This window comes from Acartia tonsa, chromosome 4 (assembly GCF_053477335.1).
Source record: "Acartia tonsa isolate MP-2025a chromosome 4, ASM5347733v1, whole genome shotgun sequence".
In the NCBI taxonomy this organism is placed as follows: domain Eukaryota; kingdom Metazoa; phylum Arthropoda; class Copepoda; order Calanoida; family Acartiidae; genus Acartia; species Acartia tonsa.
In genome coordinates, this window is record NC_137263.1 from 54,974,029 (window position 1) to 55,001,139 (window position 27,111).

The window sequence follows — 27,111 nt, forward strand, 5'->3', positions numbered from 1 at the left end:
TTCTTTATGTAGTAGAGGATTCTCTCTCACCGATATGATTCTTCTTTACAATGAAGCTTCTTACAGGTCCATGGAAGGTTTATAAGTATTTTAAGGGAGAGAACCTACGCACTTTAAAGTTCGCCCCTAGAACCGGCCCAAAATAATTATTTTTTTTTTATTTTAAAAACTTAAATTTGCGCTCAAAAATACTATGTATTTTTGCTACAGTGTATACACATATTGTATAATGTGTAAGATCTGACATTTGAAAATATATATTCTAATTTGTCAGGGGAAAATTAATGCGAATTCGCACCTGGGCATAAATCTAAAAGTTTTAAAGCATTTTGACAACCGTGAAAATGTCAGAATAGTTTATTGTTTAATCTAAATATTTCTTATAAAGTTACATTCTTTTCAAATTTATTCTTTTCTGATATTTATAAAGACAAAAGCATTTAAACAGCTGAAACATTTTCTCACATCAAAGTTTTAATTAATTGTATTACAAATACATTTCTTTAAAGAAATATGAATAATAATTATAAATATCGATAAAAAATGTTCTAAAACAAAGTTAGATAATTTGATAAATGTAACATTGCCTATGTTTGTATAATTTATAACAAGGATAGTATAACATCACTTATAGCAAGCTTAATAAATTTTATAGTAAGGCCTTGAAACTGACATCTTCTGGATTAAAAATCATGTATTGTATTACAGACAATTTTCTACAAATAATAAAATGAAAATCACAAAATCAATACTTAAAACCATTTAAACTTGAATTAATCTTATCATTTTTCATTTTACTGTTTTCTGTATATATGTATATATATAATGCAATAAATAGCCCAGTGTAATGCTATCTGAACTAAGTTTAATACATGATGTTGTTTGAATTCATAAATCCACAAAAAAAGAGAAAATTTAAGCTGTATATGTAAATTGTAGGTAGGACTTATTGCTATCCCTTTATTTTAACACTAGCGGCTTCGCTCTAGCCTCTAAGGGGCTTTGCCCCAAGTGGTGATAAAAAAAAAATAAGGCGAAATTCGTAAAAGGACCAAGGAAATCTTCAGCAAAAAAAATGTTTTTTGTTTGTTTTTGGGGGGGTTGGGGGTGTCCCACCCCCAAGAAAATAGCCTAAAACCACCAAAGGACCAGTAGGTATATTCCCTGAAGAGTAGAATCCGATCGGTTCAGTGGTTACCGAGATCTTAAGGGACGGACGGACGGACAGACAGACAGACAAACAGACGGACGGACAGACAGACGGACAGACAGACAGACGGACAGACAAACGGACAGTCATCATTCTACTTTGTATTATAGATAATAGAAAACTATCAAATATACACTAATTGTAGAAAAGCCTTGCTTGAAAAGGTGAAAAAGCAAAAACAACTTGATATTATCTTAGGTAAACACAAAATGATAACAATGATAAAAATACATCTGTTTTATTTACAGGGTGGGGCAAATAAGACCGGACAAACTTTTTTAAACGGCCGTAGCGCCATAACTACTTGACCAATCAGGACGTTTGACCACACTATAAAAGCTTAGGTAATGACCTTTTAGCACAAAAAAATCTTTGGGCGAATATGGACGTGTACAACGAGCTGGCCGCGCATATGTTCAACAAGGCAGATTCCAAATGCGCCGGCGGTGGTTTAATCTGGATTCTCGACTAGGGCCCACTAAATCTGACCTCAGCCCATCTGTAGGTGAGGTAGAGTTATGTAACTTGCTGGGGATACTGTTAGATACATAAGTAAGACACTAGAAAAGAATAGAGCTCTCTATCTGAAATGGCTTTGCCGTAGTACTCCAGGAAAGTGAAACGGGGCAGATTTTGAGATGTAAAAAACGTCACAAAACCGTGAAACTCAAAAAACGCGCGGCTAGAGCTAACTACACAGTAAGACCACACTTCTTTGTAGAAAATATATTTCGCTTTATTCAAGCCTTCTCAATTCTATATAATAATAACCATATTTGCAAAAATTCTTAAGAAAACAACAAGCTTCATACTAGTTAAAATTAATATAAGTTTAACAAAAAAACAAGCTAAAGATATTAAGTACTTTGAAAAAAGGAATTTTTTAAAACAAAATAAAATCCAAATCTTTTTACTTTGAAATATGGTGTACCTAATTGTTTGAGAGTTTATGTACAACTGAATTATTTATTGTAAAGGAAGGGAGGGGGGGGGGGGAAGGGTTAGCAGATGAAAATTGGCGGTCAAACTTTTCAACAGTGGTAAGAATTTAAACAACAAAAAGGAAGAAAATATTCAAAATTTTGGTTGGGTTAGCATTTTTAAAACCGTGAAAATTCGTGAAAATTTCTCGGTTCTTGACTTCAGGGATCCATATGGAACTTTAAAACTCATTTTAGACTATGGGTTGCGCTTACAACCCTAGCTGAAACTTCATGCCATTTCCAAAAAGGTAAAGAACGTCGTTCTAACTCAACTGTGGTCCAAGTAAGAGCCTCCGTGTCTAAGGGTAGCTTGAAAGTTGGGAAAATTTGGATCCTGTTGTTACTCACGTTCCTAAGGAAATGTGGCCTCGCAGCAGCCCGATCTTAATTCAATGGACTTTTGGGCCTGGGGCTACTTTATAGCATGTACCAATAGACGTGCCCATACCACAAAGACCATCCTCATTGCCACTATCAAGGAGAACTACGCCAGCTTGGACAGGTACATTTTGACCTGGACCTGCCAGCGGTTGAGAAGGCGGGTAGAGGCGGTGATTAAGGCTGGTGGCGATTTTATTGAATAATCTAATAGTCATATACCCATTTTGCTTCCCAGTTTTTAAAATTCAATAAAATCTTTAAAATTGACGATTTTATGTTCATTTGTTTAGAAGTTAGAATTTGTCCGGTCTTATTTGCCCCACCCTGTATATTGTTCCAGGTTTTTAAGGAAAATCTTTATTTTTGACTTTTGTACAAATTTGTGTTATTATATTGGTACTAGCTGCTGTGCCCCTAGAATCTAGGGGCTCTGTATTCAAAAGGGGTAAGATATGAATCAGTTCAGTAGTCTTTTAAATCTTAAGAGGACTGTCGGCATAAAAAAATTTAAAAAAGCACAAATAAAAGGGTGGTAGGACTCAATTATAGTAGGTCAAAATTTCTAAAGGACTTCGGATCGCGATGCTACTAATATGAAATGAACAGAGAACAATAGTTTCAGATTAGATTTTGAAAAATCTAAATTTGTTTTTGTTGTGGACAGTCCTTTTAAGCTTAAAAAACTGTCTAGTGAAATACCTTGGTATAAAGGTACCATGCATCTTCTAATTCTCTTGTGATTTCATCCCCCGGAGCACAATCCTTGATTTCTTTCTCCTTGATAGGCACGCTCTTCTTCCTTTTCTTAAATTTGCTATAAATTGCATCCTTAACAAAAAGTCAAGTTATATTTCTAACTAATTCAGAGATGGGTTTTTAATTGATGAATGTCGCGTTTTTTCGACATTTTTTCGACATTGATTGATTGAACGAAGACGATAGGATTTCAACAGAGTATACAACTTAAGAATTCAAAAGTTTAAAATTACTAGTTTAGCCATTTGTATAATGTCTAATACAGCTCTAAAAAGATGCATTAATTAATATGCAGCAAAAATGGATTAATTTGTTTTTCTTCTATGAAGGCCGTACCAACAAAAGCGAAATAATTAAATAAATAGTTGTATACTCTGTTTAAATTTCGCGAATCAAAAAAAACGCGGCATTCATCTTTCAAAACCCAACTCAGGGCTTAGAAGGTGAATCTAAGCCTGAAATTTAAACCTAATTGGATGTTTTTTTTTAATAGAGGGATTGCCATATTTGGGTCAGACTTAGACTTTCTGCCGATTTTTTAAATTGTAAAAGGTTGATTTTCCTGAGGCTTATGGGTGACTGACGCGCAGCTGCCAAGTACTGATGATCATATTTGTTAGAGGTAAACTAATAAGGCAAAGACTTCCTCTGATAAAACAATGATAAAAGGTTGCAAATTCTGTTCATGAAATATGTATCAACAAGGATGACTGCCAACTTCCATAAAAGCAAAGCTCTGAAATCTAACGGTAGGACAAACGAACATTAACACTTGTTGACTCTGGGAGAGTCAAAACTTAATAAAGCAGAACATTCTTTTTAGGAGACTGAACAAAATTGATTTAAACTTGTAGCAAAATTGCGTAAATATGTGGTAACCGCCTCGGTTAAATGGCCGTTACCCAAGTTCAAATGACTACGGCAGTGCGAACAGACGTGGACACGTATAATTATAGAGAAGCTGGGCTTCTCTAGCTATCACTAAATAACAAACAAAGTCTATTCAGATGTTACTTTATTCAGGGTCCAAAGGTTACTAATTTATAATACAGCAATTAATAAATACACAGATTGGAATAAATAATACTAAAGCAAAATCAATATAAATACATATACATTAATCAGAATGGGCAACAATGATCCCCCATCCCTGGAAGGGGTGGGGGAACCAAACAATGCAGCTTAACCATAATACGGCTGTCAAAATCTATCATTAATTTTAAAGCATAGGGAGGGGTCAGGCTGACCCCCTTCCCCGGTACTCGGGGGAGGGCCCTCGGCCCTTCTCCGAACCAAGGTCAGGGTTGCCAAATAACATGGCTCAGGGTTGCCGAATACCACAAATACAGGATTATGCTTATAAGACAAAGTTACTTTTTAAATATTATAGAGAATAAAATATAGAGAGGCTAAAATATTGGACCTTACTTACATAGGAATCATTGTTCAAAAATATGATGAATAGGATAATTATTTCAAACAAAAACATTCTACCACAAAGTTACAAGAATCATTATCAAAAGTTTGAAATCGATAGGACCATTCTAACATGCATAAATTAACGAAAAATAGTAAACGTTACGTACATACAGACAGACGGACGTACAAACCCTAATTATAGAAATGAAAACACAATACCTTTAGAGTAATCACTTTTTCTAGAATGTTATCCAGTTCGACTGGTAGGGGCCGGGTCTGGTGCCAGTCAATCTAAATAAATAAAAATTATTATTTAAGGCTATCTATAATACAAAGTAGAATGATGTCTATCCGTCTGTCTTCCGACTGTTCGTATGTCTGTCCGTCCGTCCGTTCGTCTGTCCCTTAAGATCTCGATAACCACTGAACCGATTGGATTAAACTCTTCAGAGAATATATCTACTTTTCCTGTGGTGGTTTTAGGCTATTTCTTGGGGGGTGGAACGACAACCCCAAACCCCCCTAAAACAAAAAAAATCCTCTAAATTTTTATGTTCCAAAAAGTTCAAAATTAGTAATTGCAGCTTCAATTTTTTATTTATTTTTTTAAATTACATTTTGGGGCAAAAACCTTAAAGGCTATAGGCTATAAAATAATAGCAGCTACGCCCCAAGAGGCGTCTAGGAGCGTAGGTATTGTTACTTTGAATTTTAGTTAAAAAAGAAAAGTTAAAATATTTTTTAAGGGGCAATTTATCTTGGTAGGATGGTTGAAACCTCCGCCAAAATAGTTATAAAAACTACGCTATATTGAAGAACAATATCAGTTTTGCAGTTACAGAGATCCTTTGGTACAAACACAAACACACACAGACAAACACAGATCCTGTTACTTTTATAAAAAGGGTTAAACTGAAGAAGTATCTTTCTCGTATTCATTCGAATCCGGTGGTTAGGAACCGGTTCTCATCCATACGAAAAAACTATGTCTAGCATCGTATTATATCCAGTTTTCTACGAATATAGAAATGTACAATCATAAGATTAAAACCATTTTTTTTAGACGGTGCCTCCGGCACCTCGGGGCTAAATAAACTAGTTTTAATCTCATAATTGTACATTCTATATCCGCGGAAAGCCGTTTATAATACGATACGAGAAATAACTATTAATTTTTTAATGAACCTACTCCATTTTATGTCATAGATATTTGAGAACTTTTGTCAGGGAGGGAGGGGACAATGATATGTTTAATACACTAGTCCCCAAAGTACTATAATAACGTTTGCCTCTTTGTTTGCCTAACAACTTAAGGAAAATTTATTGTAATTTGATTGGTTGGTTCATTAAGTTATGTGTCGAACCGTTTCAACTACTCATTATAATCCATAAAAGGGGTAATCAACATTGGGGATGTACATCAATTTATCGGCCATTGTCTTATCCCTGAATCCTGATATTTGTTATCTATCTTATCTTTGTAAAAAATCTGCATAAACATTTGAGCACGTTAAGAGAGTTTCTTTAAAGTCTTAATCATATTTTAATATTTATTTATTGCATAGTATTATAGACAGCTTACCGTGGATATCAAAATGAAAAAGTATATGATTGAAATCAGGTTTGTTAGCCCCGAGTGGCCGAATGAATGGATAAAAAAAAACTGGTATTGACTATAAGGCTGAGAATTGATTCTAATCTAGCAGAAATTCGAAGTGTATGTATATTAAGACTAACAATAGACTGGACCGATTGCAGATTAGTATTGGACATTTATCTCTGCTAACTTTTTAACTGAAAAAATAACGAGTTTTATAAGAATACCTGTAAATCCAACAAACAAAGTTATTTTTCTTTCCTATCTCACACATCTAATCCAGGGAGGCAGGGGCCATTGGGCTGTTTATTACGTTAGTCCCCAAAGTTTTCCTTATTTGTTGATTCAGCATCTTTGGAGACTCTTATTTTTGATTGGTTTCTTCAATAGATTGAGTGTCCAAACGCCTTAACCACTAATTGTTATCTATAGAAGGGATAATTTTGTGTATCATTATTGGGGATGGATGTACGTCAATTTATCGACCATTGTCTTATCCCTTTAGATCCCTGCTGCTAATCTCTGCTTTGCTAATAAAAAGCTTGAAACAAAATAGATGCTTAATTTGTCTACAGGTAATCCGCACAGCCGGGAGAAAAAAAACTCTAAATCTTAAGGAATATAAACGGGGAGGGAGTGGACATTGGGCTGTTTATTACACTTGTCCCCAAAGTATTATAATAACATTTTCATATTCAGTGCCAGTGCCAAAACAACCTTGGGGACTCTTAGAGATTTTTTATTTGTTTGCTGATTAGGTTCAGTTTTTAAACATTTCAACCTCTAATTGTAATCTTCAGAAGGGGTAATTTATCGGGGATGTGCATCAATTTATCGGCCATTGTCTTATCCTTTTATATTTTTGCAGCTTATCTTTGCTTTGCCCATAAAAAGTTCAAAACAAAATAGATGCTTAATTTGTCTCATTTCCAGGGATCTAAAGGGATAAGACAATGACCGGAAAATTTATGTACATCCCAAATGATAATACACAAAATTATCATATCAGTAGACTACAATTAGTGGTTGAAACATTTGGACGTTTTAAACCAACCAATCAAAATCTAAGTTCCTAAAGTTTTTAAGTCAAAGAATTAGAAAACCTTATTATTGAACTTTGGGGACTGGCGTATTGTCGCCTCGCTCTAAGAATCTTTTCAGGCGGTAAAAAAACTGTCAATTTAAGGGAATATTGAGCTCCATGCAAAATATTTTTTTTCTGTGTGTGAATTTTTTTTATGAGATGCGTTGTATCTCTTCAAACATTTGTTCTAATTAACATATACATTTTTTTATCTAACTATATCTTTGTAGTTTCATTTTCAGGAAGTTTCATTTTATTCCTACATCTTTAGGCTTATAGCAATTGTATGTAAGAAAGACATTCATTTCCGAAAGAAATTCTTCTTAAATAGACGATTTCAAACATATAGATGAAGCTAGCGTAAAACCTCAAATAGTTTTGGACGGTTGCTTTTTATAATTTTTTTTTGGAGGTCTAATGCCTCACGTGATTAAATTTAATTATTTGTATCTTTGTGGGTGTTTGTTTGTGTATGTGTGTGTTCATACAGGTGTGTTGGTGTAAAGGCCAGGCCACCTTGAGACAATTTTATATCTTGATACTTTTTTTTATCTTGTCTTAAATCTTCTGATTTTTTTTGTAAAAAAGCTACTCTACAATCCACCCATGCCGTTTTAACACATACGCTTATGTCACTAACCCAATCTATTGATAAGTCTCTTATCTGTTTGTAATTTTAAGAATTATCTCTCAGCATGCCTCTAGTGTCACTATAAGTGGTAGTGATTAAATTCGAATTTACAATTTTAGTTTTGAAAAGAAAATAGATTTTTTTTTTGGGGGGGGGGGTAAATTTTTTTTGAAGTTGATATCTCTTGGGAGGGTGGTGGTACCCCCTCCAAATTAGTTACACACTTTATTAGGACCTATAAGAAGCTACATAGTAAAGGTTTGATATCCTTCAGTACAGGAAGACAGAAAGAAACACACACACAGATCCTGTTACTTTTATATATTTTTTAATTGTTTAGATTCGCGTCTATAAAACATTATCGTCCTTGTTACTGTAAAATAATGACTAGTCCTGTGTTAAGGATTTTTATCTATTAATTGAATATTTTAGTCCACGATTTCTTGAATTTTAATTGAAATTTTTTAGTAAGCTTAATATAAAAGAGGTAGAATGTGGGAATGTCTGTCTGTCTGTCCGTTTATCTGTTTTAGATATGCACTGGACCGATTGGGTGCTCCTATATGATACATAGGTTTTGGGCAATAGAAATTTTAGATTTTGGAAAGGGGGGGGGGGGGGGCTAGATTTTGATGAGAAAAATTGTTTTATCAAAAAAATAAATATTTGTAATATATTAGTACAAAACTTAAATTAAAAAAAAAATACTTCATGTCTTTTAGTGTAAAAACTACTGAAACAGTATTATGATCTGGTATTATCATTTTTTACATACTTTTTAAAAAGGCTTTTATATGAGATATGGTTTGCTAAGGTTAAATGTTTTTCTGTGAACTTTTCTTAAAATAGAGCGTTTAGCCCTTTTGGTTATTCTCATAGTGTAGCTTTGAAGTAGGAATTGCAAATAATCACAAAATATACACAATTTTATACCACATTTCACTTAGATCATAAACTTATTTTCGGTCCTACGACAAACGCAGGAGTCCCAAACGTCGGAGTGGACACTTAACCTAACCTAACCTATTTTAGACCATCTTATAGGTTTTTAAATGCCTAACCCCTGCGGGGGGCTTATTTGTTCATTCATATCTTAACCTAACCTAATCTGTATTGAAATACTTAGTAAATTTAATATTTTAACACTCCTGCGTTTGTCCACTCCGACGTTTGGGACTCCTGCGTTTGTCCTGGAACTTTATTTTTTTATATAGCTTCGAAACCGATTAATATCCACTGGATCTGGTGTTCATGCATATTGAAAATTATCTATAGCATCGTATTAATGAAATTTTCCACGAATATCATTAGTTAACAGTTTTGTTAGACGGACCAGGACTTCGGTCCCTTGGGTATAACAAAACTCGTTTGAACCTTAAAATTTTTCATTCATACTTACAATATCAATAGACTGTTCCTGATAATCTGACAATGCAGTGACGTACTAACGTTGTCATAGCAAGTTCCTACTTTTGAATACATAAATCTAATTGTTTTAGTTTAACCACTGTAGACATTTAAAAAATATCACTTCAAAGCGGAATAATGGATATATTATTACTTGGATGTTACACCAGATTTTCATGTTCTCTAATAAAGTGAAACTCGAAGCAGGATAAATAACAATACCCAGTCCCTTACTCCATCCCCACCCTCCTAATGGATTGACGAACTGACCAATAAATAAGTTTCATGTTAGCAACATAAATTGACGACAATTTTCCCGTTGTCCTAATATCCACGTATATTCTATTTCTATTAGCATAACGTGCATATTCGTCAAAAATGTCAAAAATTTAAAGTTTGTACATTTTATATTCTTCTTTTGCTAACAACGTCATTATAGTTGATGAGCCATATCAAACACAGAGGTTAAAACAGGGAGAGAGGAGACAATGGGCTGCTTATTAAACTAGTCCCCAAAGTTTTATAATAAGGTTTTCTTATTCGTTGGCTTAACAACTTTGAGGTGAATTTTGATTAGTTGATTCATTAAGTTGAGTGTTCAAAAGTTTTAACGCCTTATTTTACTGTACATGAGGGGTAATTTTGTGTATCTTCATTTTGGATGTACATAAATTTATCGGCCATTGTCTTATCCCTTTAGATCCCTGCATAAAGCTACAGTTTATATTTCTATCCCTCAATATTTTTTTTTGCCGTGGCCTAAATCTATATTTTTACTTAACCTTCAACAGCCATCATAAGGAATTCCGCTTCAATCTATTTCTGTAGTAATAATCGATATAATATTATTTGTATGTTGCACTAGATTTTCATGTATTCTAATAAAGTGACGCTCGCAGCTGGCTAAAATAACGATACCCTCATCAAACCTTGGTAGTGCGAATGGGGCGCTTGTCCAATATTATGGCATGGAGATCGCTCTTCTATGAGTACTACTTAAAATCCTACTTTTACTGCAATACACATAGACATTCTCATCGTCGGCTCGTCAGTGTAGAATGCTTTTCCTTTTATTCCCACAAGTATAATACGAATTTGGTTGAACCCGTGGTAGCTCAACAAATACCCACGCGAAGTATTATATTGCTTTAATCTAAGAATAAATGGCTGGTTAAGATGTTCGATCTATATCATATAAGTATATTAAGCACTTAAGAAGGAAGATGGTTTTATAAAGTGTATTTACATTACAAGTGAATCAGTTAAGTATGAAAATATTTACAGGATAGGATATAATAAACATAAGTAGTGTAGGACAGAAAATGCCCTAAGTCCAAAGCATTTAATTGTGCATAGTGTTAGATCTCTAGCATAAGACCTAGGCACAATTAATGCTAAGTACTAAGGGACCTAAATTTAAACTACAATGCATGCTAAAACAACTAAGTCATTACCTTTAAGCCAGGAGAACTTGATAGTTCGAGAGTCAATGAATAACTGAGATATTTTAAGAGGTGCAAGCTATAACAACAACTATTTACCAGGATCTAAGCCCTTGTCTGTTTAATAAAGTGTTTGTGTGTTAAACTTGTGACGTAAATGAAGCTATGGCTGTAGGCATACTTAGTAGTACATAATGGTTACATGGTTACTTTAACAATAGATATGATGTTTTTTATAAGCATATAACAATATTCAATCACATACAGATTACCATGATTAGGCTAATATTACCCATATAAGGTATTATATTGGTAAGAATAGACTAATAAATACATAAAAACATATAAAAAGTGCCTAAGGGCTAGCCAGAGTAATTGTGTCTTGTGCCTGAGTTACGCGCGATAATTACCATGGCTTGTCAATCATTATTTAGACTAAAGTTTTATATGGTGTAAAATTTATAGAGAATATAAGTAAGTGGATTAGATGCGAAGCATTTCTGTAAGAGTCTTGTTCGTACGTTCAAAGAATTTTGAAATTTGGAGGTCGCATCTCCAACCTCTTTACCAAAACCCCTTCCCTTATACTGAATTAACAAACTGACAAATAAATGAACTAATGTAAGCAACCTAATTTGACAACAATTTATCTCCTGTCAAAATATACGAGAATATTATATTTCCATTATTTATATACATATATTAGAATTTCCTCTCTATTTCTTATTCGTCTATGAAAAAGATAAATCTATGGATATTAGGACTGACATTATGTAAGCACAAAGAGTTAAAAACTAAACCCAGAAACAGAAACAAAATTTTAACAAATGAAATATGATTTAGTTGATTGTGTGTGTGTGTGTCTGCTTTATGTAAAGCTAGCGGCTGGGCCCCTCGCATATAGGGGCTCTGTATTGAAAGGGAGGATAAAACAACCTAAAACCATCGAAATACTTAAATATAAAATTGAAATAGCCTAAAACCAGCCTTACATTTATGGGAAGTTTCCCTTAAAGGAGAAACTTAATCGGTCCAGTAGTTATCGAAATATTAAGCTACAGACCAAAAGACCTTACTACTTTATATGAACGTTTAAGACGACTTAATTCTATGTTAAGATTCCCAAGACGAAATACTCCCCTAAAAACTCACTTTGCCCGACTGCTATAAGCATTTTTAAAATTTTTTCAAGAATTAGCTTCTGATCTATTACTGTATTTGTCTGTTCACAGCTATGAATTAAATGTAATTCTTTTCAAATTTGCTTTTATTTCAGTTCTAAGATATTTATATGAAGTAGTAAGGGTTTTGTTTAACAACTAAACTGATTAGTTTCTCTTTTTAGGTAAACTTCTCATGGGTCCCGTGATGGTTTCAGGCTATTTCAAGTTCAGATTTAAGTCTTGGGATGGTTTTAGGCTAGTTTTTTTAGCCCCTTTCTGCCCCTTTGAATACATTGTCCCTAGACACACACAGACACGACTTAATCTTAATCTTAATATTGATCAAATTATTTTTTGAAAAATGATGAAAAAATGTTTCCATTTTGACTTCGAAACCTATTAATATCCGGTGGATAAGATTCGGTTCCTAGCCATACTGAAAAATCATGCATAGCATAAAATTCTAGACAATTTTCCACAAATTTTTAAATAAAGATAATAATAATAATAATACAAGTCTTGTCAGCACGGGCCTTCAGTCCCTCGGGGCTGACAAGACTGGTTTTAATCTTATAAATTTTCATTTAAATATCCGCGGAAAGCTGTCTATAAAACGATGCGTTCAATAACTATTAAAAATGCACGGATAGACCCTCAGATGTAAAAACTTTATTTTAGTGTTTGGCCAAATTGACTTAGCAATTGTATCTGTAAGTACGTCTAATAACACCCTTTGCTATTTTTAAAATCCGAGAAAATTTTTTTGGCAAGAAAATTGCAAAAGTTTGCAGCCTTTTTCGCACCACTACTTAATTCGAGTTTTAAAACGTTTTATATAAAATCATTTTTACAAAAAATATCAATAATTACTTAAAATTAAGCATGAAAGCAAAAAAATCTCATTACACGTGTTAATTTTCATGGTTTAGGTCTTTTTTTGAGGAAAGTATAACTTCTCCTTTTTTGACAATAATATATTTTTTTAACAATTCAAAGTAAAATATAATAAAACTTAAACGATTTTTAAAAAATTCTCAGTTGAAAATTTCATCAAACATGCAATTTAAGTGATGAAAATTTAATGAAATCATTTTTTGATTGTTTAGAATTACCAATTTTCTACATTTAAAACAAAATGTTAACAAAATTTAAAAACATTCTAATATATAACTTTAAAAATCAATAACATTTTATAAAATAATGTTTTAAAAAATAAATCATTAAAAGGTATTAAAATGCATTTGAAATTACTTAAAATTAAAACGAGAACATCTTTTTACACTGTATTCTGTGTAATAGAGTTTAACTGACATGATTAGTAAATGAAAAATTTCCTAAACTGATTAAGCCTTTTTGTGACTATATTAAAAATATTTTATTTTGTTTTATATTGTTTTTTTATTCAAATATTTGACAAAATTTTCCCTGCGTCAATAAAATTAAGTCAATTTTTTACGGTTTCCAGGTTTTTCTTTATAATTTTAACAATTAAATATAATATAAATCTTCATTATCTTTTATTTGAATTATCATACACATTAAAATGTGAAGTATAAGCTAGAATAGCACTTTTTTCAACGAATATTTTAATGACATTATATCAAAATAATTCCTCTTTCAACATATGATTGGGAGTTATAGCCATTTCTTGGAGGTATAATATTTACAAAAATACCATTGATTCTGTTTTTATCAGAAGTTAAAAAATTGAACAATTCTAAAACAATGGTTGGCTGTCTAGATATTGAGTACACTAAGACTACAGCTCTGTTATATTGAAATAATGTTGCAAAAAGAGGAGTTCTGAAAGTAATCTACCTAATTTTTTTTAAAGAACCAACAAGTACTGTCAGTATCTATTTTCTTGTCATCTAGCAGACGATCAAATCATAACACAATTTTCATGATAAAATATACAGGTTTCTACTTCACATTTTAAAAAATATACTGATCAATAAAATGTTCAAAATTTTACTTTGTACTAATTTAAAAAATATGTTGTAATTCTTATTTTAAAGTTACATTTTTATCCCTGACAAAATCTTAGACGACTTTTAAAGGCATCTTCTCTAATTATTTTTAAGAAAAGCTTTAAAACGTTAATTAGGTATGAAAACTATTTTCTTCGATTTTTCTGAAGTTATTATCGCATTCTATGGGTTTTTTATTATCATTTACTTATATCGAAAGTGCCAAACATTGTACCCCAACTTATTCATTTAATAAAAAACGAAGCGTGAATGATGAAAGAATTTTTTACTGACACATTTTTGAGTGATATGACGCATAACCTGCTAATAATTGTCCCATTTTCAGTAGGGAAGCCAGTCTACAATTTTGTTTTGTTTTGTTTGTAGGTTCGTCCAAGCATCTTTTTTTTTGGAGGGGGCGGAGCTCCTAATCTAAATATGGTAATTCAAGTCTGTGTGTGAAAAAATTACTTGTTTTACTAAAAAGAAGAATTTTGAACCATGGTTTATTTGAATTTCATTGTTTTGTTTTATTTTTAAGCTACGTTACTCTTGGATATTTTGTTTTGTGTGAATTTACCTACATTTTAATGTCATAATAAATAAGGTTTGAATATTTACTTCCTTGTTTAAAAATGTAGTGATGAGGCTGAAATGTGCAGACTTTTCTCTTAGTAGACAGACAAAAATTACACAAAATTGATATTTAACGACGAAAGAAAGTTTGCAATATTTGACATGATGTATTGATACCTAATTTTCAACAAGGACGTTTCCGTTCATAACACACAACGCTGAAAAAGTAGAGAATACCTAAGCAGGATCTTTAAATGTGTAGCCGTTGCCGTTGCCGCTGCCAGTGGTACAGCCACTAAGTTAATAGCGCTCTTTAAATCAAATTTGCTACGCGTGGCCACGGCTATATGCGATCTTTAAATCACAACCACTTTTTGAATTTTTAGTAAAAATATGAGAGAAAAATGTTTAGTAGGATCTCTTACACGTCTGGACCGGTCCTTTTACAATTTAAGGCTATTCGATGGAACACCCCTTAGAAATATAGCTCTAATAAATAAATCCTCAAAAGTAGGTTTAAAAATATTAAATTTAGGCTAAGGGCAAATATGCTAGTGCTTAAAATAAAATTGACACGGTTCATTAGAACAAGTTTTGAACAAGGACAATTTTTGCAGCAACATGAAGCTAACTTTAAAAAATAAAACAGAACAATAAAGTGTAATAAGGGAAAACTTATTTTATCATTAAGTTATAGTAGATCTAGATTAATTGATAAAAAACCTAAAGGTTATTTGTATAATGTTATTACTGTTAATTTGCTTTCCTTATCATTTTGTATTTTTAAGCTAACCATAATAGCTAAGCACTTAGCTACAGCCTAGATGATGACTTGCCAATGGATTTATTATTACTTGGATCTTACACCAGATTATCATGTACTCTAATAAAGTACTAATAAAATTAAACATGTAAGTGGATAAAATACCAATACCCTCATCCCCTCCCACTGGATGACCGAACTGATCAATAAATTCCGTCCATGTTAGAAACCTAATTTGACGACAATTTTTCCCCTGTCAATATATCCATAAATATCATCTATCCATTGCTACAGCCTAGATGATGACTTGACACCGACACGACCCAACGAAAAAAAACTAATTAAAACACCAGACGCAAGAGTCATTAAAATGCACATGCATGGGACTAGAGAATTTAATATTCGAGAACGCAGTTTCGGAGATATTAATTAACATTCAAAAATATAATATTTACTAGAGGAAATGACCTTGTTAAAAAGTTCCTACACAAGAATCTGTGTATTTTCATAATATTTTTGTCCTATTTTCAATTTTGAAAAGTATGGATTTTTAACAAGCTAGATGTTCTCTAAATGTACCCAGTGAAATGTTTATTTTTAATTAACTTTTTAAAGAACGTGTCATAACTTTTGTGATTATTTAGAAATAGCTAGTCGGTCCTTTTAGTAAGTAGTGGATGTAAAATGATCCATAGAATTTATATATGCAATCTTTTTTGTTGTTGTAGACCTCTTTTTTTAAGTTAAGTATTTAAGTTTTAAAAAAATTAAGTTGGTTTTAAGGTAATAAAACGCAACAAAAAAAGAAGAAAATTGCCATTATGAACATAAATAGTAAGATCTTTAATTTTTAAGACACCTTACTTTTTGAATTCTGTTGAGTAATTATTTTTAAAAATCTATTTTGTTGAACCCCGGTGAATAAAAACTTTAAACTCTGTGAGCTCGTCATGAATATGTTAAGCAAAAATCACAAAAGTTAGGACACGTTCTTTTAGACCAATGATAAATCACTTTTAAATCTGACAAGCATTAACTCATCATGCAATTTTTGCTTACAAATTTTAGATTTTAATGTGAAATATTATGAATTTAGAAATAAATAATCAAATACTTTTAAGGATTATTTTACTTGAAACTTCTTGCTTAGCAACTAATGGAAGTAGCACCAAAAAAATGAGGTCATACGATAAAATAACCAATGAGAGGCAAGTATAAATTTTACTATTGGTCAATTACAGTGTATACTGGCCTCTCATTGGTTAACTTTATTGTATGACGTCATTTGTTTGGTGACTCTTTACGATGTCTCTCATTTTAGTCATTAAATCAATTATTTCAAATTTATCTGAAAACGATTTGTTTTATGTAAAAAATACAGGGAACCTAAGGGATAAGACAATGGAAGATAAATTGAGGTACATATCACATTATGAAAAACAAAATAAACCCTTCGTAGAAAAAAAATATTGGTGACAAATTTTGGACATTAAAGGTTTGAACCGACCAATCATTATTCAACAGTACCCAAAGTTTTTAAAGCAATACATAAGACAAAAGTTTGGGTATTAGTATAATATAAAGTTCAATGTCCCCTTCTTCCCTGAAAAATTGTCAATATACATGGAAATATTCTAACTTAACATCTTAAGTAATTTAGATAATTAAGAGTTGACTTTTACTTTTGACTCTCTCTCTCTCTCTGTCTCTCTCTCTCTCCCCCTCTCTCACTCACTCACTCTCCTTCCTTCTTTATTCCTTGCTTGAAAACAGTTAAATGCTTATCCTTATTGATAAACATCACTTTAGTTAATGATTCGTAAAGTTGTCCATTAGAAAAATGTGGGAAAAATTGAAATGCTTTTGAGGCATTTACAGCTAAACAGCTTTTAAATTGATTAATGGAGCTTTTTATGTGTATTTTACAATCGTTCACAAAAGCCTTTAACTTTGTTTTTATTAAAATATATATGTTAATACAATGAATAAGAATTTGCAGCCGCCGCTGTTAACAGTTTAGCGTTTTTTTTTGGCAACCCGCAGTTTTTAGCGATATGACTGTTGCAGATTTATAACACAAGGTTAATAGCTTTGCCGTAGCTCAATTGTAGAGACATTCTCTATTAAAGAGTAGCTGCACAATAAATAATGTCTGCTAATGGATACATCATTACTTGGATCTTACACCAGATATTCTTGTTCTCTCTTAAAATGATACACTCAGCGGGCTAAAATGACGATACCCCCCTTCCACCCCATTTACCCCATCCCTCTTGCTGGATGAACGAACTGACCAATAAATGAATTCAATGTTAGAAATTAATTTAACGACAATTTCCGCCTGTAATAATATCCACGTATGTTCTACATCCATTTATCTACCGTAGTTCAAAATAATTATGTATAAATATCAAACGCTTTGTTGATGTCTAACTGACATAAAATGATACCTGCCTAAAGAAATCAACATTTCCATTATAATTTTATTTTTATCTCTGTAGAGAGTCTCCCCCCCCCCAAAAAAAAAAAACACGTATGATATAACCAAACAACCAGAATGCATATGTAAAATTAGTTCAGCTTTGACGATATCTTAGGATTCGGACATCATTCTAATTTGAACTATAATAAAAGGTTTTTATCCCTGAAAAGCTGAACCCAGCCGTTCCAGGTGTTAGTAACTCCCAACAACAGACGGACAACCGTCCTCCTACTTTGTATTATAGCTATAATTAAATTTGATGCTATATTGTGTAACACCTTAGAATTGTTGACTTACAGTCTTAAAAATTTTAAAATGTGATAAAAAACAATAGTTATTTATTGCACCGTATTATAGACAGCTTTCCGCGGATATTAAAATAAAAAAATATAAGATTATAATTAGTTTTGTAAGCTCCGAGAGTCTGAAGACCAATGCTAGCAAAACTGATATTATTATTATGATTCGTAATATTATTTTAATATTCGTGGAAAACTGTCTGTAATACGATGCTATAAAGGATTTTTCAGTATGATTGATTTTAAGATTCTTATTTTATCATTCTTGTAAAATTGTCTGTAATACAATGCAATACATGATTTTTTAGTATGGCTGGGAACCGGTACTAATCCAGCGGATATTAATCGGTTTCGAAGCCGTACTGAAAACGGTTTTCTTTTTTTTTTTAATTGTACTTCTTATTGTTATTGTGCAATTGTATTTACAGCTTCTTACCTTGTGTAATGAATATAAAAAGTATTTCTATTTTTTTGTGTTTAAACAAGAACAATAAAGTTTTAATTTTTATTCAGTATTCAAAACCGATTAGAACAGGTTCTCAGAAATACTGAAATGTGTTGAATAGCATCGTATTACAGACAATTTTCCACGAATTTTCCCTCGGGGCCAACAAAACTAGTTTAATCTTATATTTTTTTTTATTTTGATATCCACGGAAAGCTGTATATAATACGATGCGATGAATAAGTTCAATTTTTATATGCTTATTTAATGCTTGTACGAGTAGAGTACAGTACCTGAAGTGAGGAATGGAGGGGACTGTTTATTACACCAGCCCCCAAAGTTTCATAATAACGTTTTCTTATTCATCATTGGAAATTTGCATTAATTTATTGGCCATTGTCTTATTCCTTTAGATACCTGACATAAGGTCCTTAAAAAGCATAACATACCAACAGATTTAAATATATAGAGAAACTTTAACTTTGTAGCTAAAATAAAATTCTAGATACAAATTTGTGAAATGTAATCTGAATGGAGAGAAAAGAATTCATTTTAAGATTTACAAGGATGTCAACATCCATAAAAGCGAAGCACTGAAACGGTAGGACAAACGGACATTAACACTTGTAGAGTGTCAGAACTGAATAATCCTAATATAAATGCATAAGAGTCAAAGCAAAATTGTAAGTAAATTTGTTAAAAAACAGGATAATGTTTATGGGCATACTTACATTTTTAGGACTTGATTATAGAGTTGCTTCGTTTCTTACATTATACTTTGTTGTCCTAGGAATCAATATACCAAAAATCAGATCAATCCGATGATTAGATCACATAAAAATTTGTTGTTAAAAAAGTAAAAAATCAACATGTTTAAAATGGACGTACGGACATTTTGGTCCTGATTATAGAGTTGCTACGCTTTCTAAATCGTACACAACTATTAAAGGAATCACCATGCAAAATGCAAAAGCTATCCGTTACGGACGGACTGACGGACCGACCCTAATTATAGAAAAGCTTCGCTTTTAATAATTTCATCGGAAAGACTTGAAAATTGTTTAAATTAAAAATGAACCTTTGTTTCTATGCAGAGACACAATTCTTTGTTAATTTGCATGGATAGATCATGGCATGAAAAAAAGTAGTCTAAAATTGTATGGATTTTTAATTAAATCCCAAAGCAGCGCAGATGATAATTGTAAAACAATGCGCATAGCCATTTTGAATAATTTATTTATTTTTAAAAGCGAAGCTTTTCTATAATTTGGGCCTGTACGTCTGTAAAAAAAAACAATCTTTTTTCCCTGTTAATTTAGGCATGTTAGAATTGTCCTGTCGATTTCAAACTTTGGATGATGAAAGTCCCTATGTCAATTTAAAACATCCAATATGGAACATTGACTTATAAGACAAAAGGTAAAATATTTTAAGCGAAGCAACTCTACAATAACAATATCCTTGCGATAGAGTCTAGACTTTTAGATCATAAAATTAATTTAAACAGTTATCTATAATACAATGTAGAACGATGTCTATCTGTCTGCTTGTTTGTTTGTACCGAAGGATCTCGCTAACCCCCCAAAAATGAAAAATTTCTCTCTTTCCCCCCCCCAAAAAAAAATAAAATTTGAATAGTGGGGTCGACTAACCTCCCCCCTATGCTAGGGGCGAAGCAGCTATTGTTGTTATAAAGAGACTATATGTTATGACAGTCTACTATTTTTTTTCTTTTCCATAATTATATATATGACAATCTTTCGTCTGTCTATCTGTAGGTCCCAAACGTCGGAGTGGACAAACGTCGGAGTGGACACTTAACCTAACCTAACCTATTTTAGACCATCTTATAGGTTTTTTAAATGCCTAACCCCTGCGGGGGGCTTATTTGTTCATTCATATCTTAACCTAACCTAATCTGTATAGAAATACTTAATAAAATTAATATTTTAACACTCCTGCGTTTGTCCACTCCAACATTTGGGACTCCTGCGTTTGTCCTGGAACCCATCTGTATATATGTAGCCTACTCTAACTGATTTTAACTAAGTAAATTACTGTGCTATTTTGGAAATAATTGTTATTGTTGTTTTTTTAAAAAGTACACAATTAGAATGTATTTCTTTAGTCCAAACAATTCGTACTAGTAGAATATTCAGAATATTGTACTTTTTAATCTTTCTGGATAGATTATTTGGAATTTGAATAATGGATGTATTATTACTTGGATCTTACACTATATTTTCATGTTCTCTAATACAGTGAAACATGCAGTGGGCTAAAATAACGATCCCCTCCCTTTACCTCATCCCCTCCATGAACGAACTGACCAATAGGAGAGATCCATGTTAGCAACCTAAATTGACGACAATTTTTCTCCTGTCGTAATATCCACGTATATTCTATCTATATACATTATTTAAATACAAGTAACGTTTGTAAACGTTTTAGATGATGGATTGTACTTTACTGTACTTTACAAAAAGTCAACACTAACTCTAATGACCAACAAAATCTTTTCTGATTGTTTAACTTCCTATAGCGTTGTTTCAGAGATATTAAAGAACACACAGCTTACTTTTTTAGATGAAATATAGGAAAGCATGACAAAAAATTGCCCGACTTCTCAGGGATCGAAAGGGATAAGACAATGACCAATATATATTAAAGTACATCCCAAAGATGATACACAAAAGTATCCCTTCTGTAGATTACAATTAGTGGTCGAAAAGTTTGGACACTCAACTTAATAAATCAACCAATCAATAAAAGTCCCAAAAGTTGTTAAGCCAACGAATAAGAAAGTGTTGTTATAAAACTTTGGGGACTTGCACATTCACAATGTCCCCTTCCTCCCTGCCGACTTCCTCGATAGTAACTATATCCTATCCTATTGTATAATTATTTGTATTGTTTCCCAGCTAAATAGTTTCTCAATGCACCCAGGTGTCAACAAAATCATTAATAAACATACTTTTCTTAATAGGGAAGTTTTTCTATAATTAGGGTTGGTCAGTTCGTCCGTCCTGAACGGAATGGATAGCTCTTTTCGTTAATTTAGGCATGTTATAGTTGTCCTATTGATTTTAAACTTGGTAATTCCTATAGTTGTTAGTTACAATTTAGAAAGCAACTCTATAATCAACACCAGAACGTCCGTACGTCTATTTGAAACATGTTGTTATTGTTGATATTTAACTTTTTTTAACAACAATTTTGTATGTGATATAATCATCTGAATGATCTGATTTTGGAGTACTGATTTATATTACAATAAGGTACAATATTAGCATCTCTATAATCAACTCCTAGAGGCTAAAAATGTCAGTATGTCCTTAAACGAAATTCTGTATTGAAGAAGTTTTGCAACAAAAATACGTATAATTTTGTCAAACCTTTTATATTTTATTTTGTAAATTCAGTTCTAAAACTCTATAAGAGTTAATGTTCGTCTGTCATACCGTTTCAGTGCTTCGCTTTTATGGATGTTGTCATCCTTGTTTAATAGGGAGGATTGATTATGTAAGTTTAATTTCTAAACTCGAGGTTTTGTCACTGCGTCATATTGCAGGACGTTAAAATATGCTCTTTAATTCATTGTTAAACATTTTTATAGAAATATAAGGACAGAACTCGGCAGCCGTTTTGTTTTTTGGGGGCTCGGCAAATGAAAATTTATAAAAAGGTCTATGAAGTGTTAATTTACTGGCGACCTTTACTGCAGTTAACCTATAATCTGAATATTCGTCTTTTAGCCGCTAACAGCGGCTGTGTATTGTTTAGTTATTTGTGGTTGAAAGGCGACTGTGATTTTGACTGCAGATTTGACGTGGCTGCTAATTAATGGGAATCTCGTTTTCTTTTTTTAAAAATACTAAAATTAAGAATAACTCAAAATAAAATTTTAAAAATCAATATTATTATTAGGCTTGTATATCATATTTAGGTATAAATAAAACCTTCTCGGCTAAGGATAATTTACCATGGTAAATGGTTGATTATACTTAAAGAAGCAGAAAGTAAATGATAGACAGAATATTACATTTTCAATTCAATTTTTGTCGAACCTTGCGGGACTAAACTTTTATATTGATATATTTTCAAGAAAAGTACATTGTATTTTTTGAAGGGTATGATTTTCAAAAGTAGTTCAATGATAAAAAAACGTTTATTTTATTACTTTACCTCATCCTCTTTAATTTCTCTGGTTTTAGTGGCTTGATCAACAGTCATCCGTTTTATAGTATCCATCCTATATTAGTTCCTATATGTCAATGGTTCTATGGTTTAATATCCATGATTATTAGATCACTTTGAATTTAAAGTTTACATTTTTGTTTCACTTTTAATTTTTACAAAAAAAATCATTCATAACATGATGTGTTTTTAAAAAAATACAAAATGCAATTTTGTAATTTTTAAAATTTGGGAAATAATTTGTGCTTCTTTCTAAAAGCAAAGCGCACGCCTAACTATCCAATTCTTTACATTATATATATACACAAAACACACACAAACACACACATACACACACGCACACAAACACACACATTTAGCTACAGACATATTTCTACTCAATAACTCTAATAGCTTTCTGTTGTTTGATAGCAAAGCATCTCAATAAATCTTTTGTTTCTGTAACATGTCATTGTTCATTGGAAATTGAATGTAGTCATTTTTACTTTTGACTTAAAGCAATAATTATACATGTGGTTTTCCATAGATGTAAAGGGATAAGACAATGTTCGATAAATTGATGTACATCCCCAATGATGAGATACAAAAATTAATACTTCGGTAGATTACAATCAGTGGTCGAAACGTTTGAACGCTTAATTTAATGAACCAACTAATCAAAATTCAATAAAAGTCCTTAAAGTTTTTAATCCAACGAATAATACAACATTATTATAAAACTTTGGGGACTAGTGTAATAAACTAGCCAATGTCCCCTCCATCCATGCTTTTTTCCCCGGGGGTTTAAAATCGGCCAAACTTTTTTTTTCAGCCATGTTGTGTTTATTTTAATAGACTTTCTCGTATTCATTTGAATCCGGTGGTTAGGAACCGGTTCTCATGAATACGAAAAAACTATGTCAGGCATCGTATTATATCCAGCTTTCTACGAATATAAAAATGTACAATCATATAATACGATGCGAGAAATAACTATTCCCGTATGGAACCGATTAATAGCCGCTGAATTTGAACCGGTTCTCAACCATACTTAAAAATCATGTATAACATATTATTACAAACAATTTTCCACGGATATCGAAATATATATCATAAAATTAATACCAGTTTTGTTGTCCTGGGCATTTGGTCCCTCGGGTCTAACAAAACTGAATTTAATCTTATCATTTTTCATTTTAATATCCGTGGATAGCTGTCTATAATTCGATGCGCCAAAAAAAAACAGTTATCAATAGTACGCGCCATATAATTTTCTTATTCTTGTATGTTTACATTTTTTTGTTTTATATAATTATTCTCATTCTATGTGGATTGATAAAACACTTTTCACCTGAGATTAGGATCAGTAAAAGCCAAAAGTGTTACTACAAACTTTATAAAAAATACTTGCATCTAGGTAATCTGTATTCAAAGTTACAGAGAGGGGATGTGAAATATAGCTTAAAACCATCCCAAGACTTATATCTGAAGATAAAATAGTCTAAAACTATCATATGGCCTATGTAAAGCTTATCTAAAATAGAGAACCCTAACGGATAATTAGTTTTTGAGATCTTAAGCTTCAGATAAAAAACATTTATATATAAGGATTATTATCTAAAAACAAGGACAATTATGTTCATAAAAATAGCGCAATCCTATTATATAAAGGTTTTCTGTCTGAAGCTTAAAATCAGAGGAAATACAGGACTGAATTGGTTATACTTTTCAGGGAAGCTTTTGAAAATTAATATCAAAACCTCTAGAATAGTTAATTATCGCATCTTATTACAGATAACTTTCTGCGAATATTATAATAAAATTCATATAAAATATGCCAGTTTTGTTGGCAAAGTCCTTTGAACCCCGTGGGGCTAACAAAACTTGTTTTAATCTTATAATTTTTTTTAACATCCGCGGAAAGTTGTTTGTAATACGATGCGATAAATAACTATTCTAGAGGTTTAATTTTTTTGCTGTATATTTTTAATTCATTTTTGCACAAACGCTGAAATTAATGCAAATATTGAATGCGTGTTTTTAAACATATTTTTTTATGGATATTTTTTGCCAATATTATTGTTTAAACCTTGTTGTTAGGAGCCTAGAGACAAGGATGACAACATCCATAAAAGTGAGGCTCTGAAACTGTAGGACAAACGAACATTAACACTTGTATAATGTCAGAACTCAATAATCAGAATATAAATGTATGAAAATCGAAACTAAATTTTAAGTGAAGTAATTAAATAAACTGATTAAATACATGATAATGTTTCTGGACATACTTACATTTTTAGGACTTGGTTATAGAGATGCTTCTCTTATAACATTGTACTTTGTTGTTCTAGGAATCTATATCCAAACATAAGATCAATCGGATAATAACAAATTTGATTTTAATAAGGTTAAAACTCAACATGTATAAAATAAACGTACGGACATTCTGGTAAAGATTATATAATTGCTAGCTTTCTAAATCGTGCCTAACTACTTGAGGAATCACCATGCAAAGTTAGGACACCAGGAATCGATTAACTAAAAAAGCTATCCGTTCCGGACGGACGGACCGACTCTAATTATAGAAAAGCTTCGCTTTTAATAAATCATACCATTAGGAAAACAGTGGAGGAACAACCCGATCATACTATTGGTTATAATGTGTACAGATTTCAGTGAGAGTTTTTAGTTTCATACGCACAATGAGTCAGCTATAAATAGTCGCTAGGTTAAATTATATATGTAAAAATTTCTCCGCTCTTGTAATGTAAAGTATATGATAAAATATGTATTATAAGTCAGGTATAAGGTAAAACCAACAAGTGAAATAAATCTAAAATAATTTTTGGGGGACAAACGTAGAGGTCGTCAATTTTACGATGTGTTGCCCTCCAACGACAGCTGAAAACCACGCATAGGTTTCGTGATTTTTTTCGAATTAATTTCGTTATTGGTATAAGCTGATTCTAAGTCAGCTATGAATAGTGGAATTTCTTAGTAAAGACTATAGAGCTTGCTTTCGGGAAATTGTATCCTCGAAAATTTTCGTCGTTAATAGATTTAACATACATAAATAAAGTTGTTTGTCTGCTATAATTTCCTTTTTCAGTTTGACGAATTTTGGGGTCAGATGGACCATCTAGATATAATATATCTATTTTAGGAGCCTAAAATAGCGCTGCTATAATTAAAAAAAACGAAAGAAAAATGTAAAGAGATGTCATTCCAATGATTATAAAATAAATATAACCAATGTACTAAAATACTAGAAATATTTATTTCATATTTATATTTGGTCTATAATTTTCTGTATTAATCATTTTTATTTCATTAAAAACTTTTTCTCTCACTTAAAATTTTACTTCTTTAAAAAATCTATAGGTGTTATATAATTAACGTTTCTACGTCACGAGTCTATAAAATTGAGGTAGATTTATAAATATAGTTATGATTCTCATTCACCCAGGAATCTAAAGGGATAAGACAATGGCCAACAATTTGATATACATTCCAAATGTTGATACATAAAATTACCCCTTCTGTAGATTTCAATAAAAATCCCCAACGTTGTTAAGTAAAAAGTAATATATACTTTTGGGACTAGTGTAAGAAACAGACCAATGTCCCCTTCTTCCTTGGTTTCGCCCCTCAAATATTAAATTATAATTTTTACCTTAACTTTAAGCTTTTGTATAATCAACTAGCAGCTGCGGTAGCTGTATTTAGTGCCCTAGGAAAATAAGGATAGATGTCACCGCTTTTGGCCTACCTATTCTATTGACGTTAGGAAATATCCTATACCCCATCTCTTTTCTAGGGGATTTATTTCCCCCTTCCCTTTCTATGACTAATCTAGTAATTATAAACTTTAATTATATTGTTTATACTCCCACAATATAACAAGACTATAGACAGCTACGAAGCTGTGCCTCTAGCTTTTAGGGAATCTGTATTTCAAGGAAAAGCAAAGAGATGACAAATAGCTTAAAACCATCTCAATACTTAAAGAAGGTGTATCAACTTTTTTTTATATAGCTAGCCGGTTCTTTTAGTAAGTAGTAGATGTAAAATTTTTCATAGAATTCAGATATGCAATCGGTTTTTTTGTAGACCTCTTATTTTTTTAAAGGGATTTTCTTTCCCACTTCTCTTCTTATCTCCCTTATCTTTATGACGTCATATGGCTGATTTTTGAGTCACTTTGGGCTTTATCGTGCTGATTTTGTTCTGAGAGAAGTTTCATAGGGTAGTTTTAGACTATTTTTTTAAAGAAGTTGTATCAACTTTTTTTTTATAGCTAGCCGGTCCTTTTAGTAAGTAGTAGATG

The 27,111-nt window shown here is 31.8% G+C and overlaps 1 protein-coding gene across 1 annotated transcript in view; it reads right to left on the reverse strand.

Moving 5' to 3' along the window:
- LOC145317817 (neo-calmodulin-like) overlaps window positions 1–23,082 on the reverse strand; it is a 34,090-nt gene extending 11,008 nt beyond the window's left edge. The window contains exons 1-3 of the mRNA XM_080159086.1: window positions 22,794–23,082; window positions 4,969–5,040; window positions 3,274–3,402 (exon numbers count right to left, since the gene is read on the reverse strand). Coding sequence (XP_080015212.1) covers window positions 3,274–3,402; window positions 4,969–5,040; window positions 22,794–22,859 — 267 coding nt within the window. The 5' untranslated portion in view covers window positions 22,860–23,082. The remainder of the gene's footprint in view (window positions 1–3,273; window positions 3,403–4,968; window positions 5,041–22,793) is intronic.
- Between the last annotated feature and the right edge of the window lie 4,029 nt (window positions 23,083–27,111).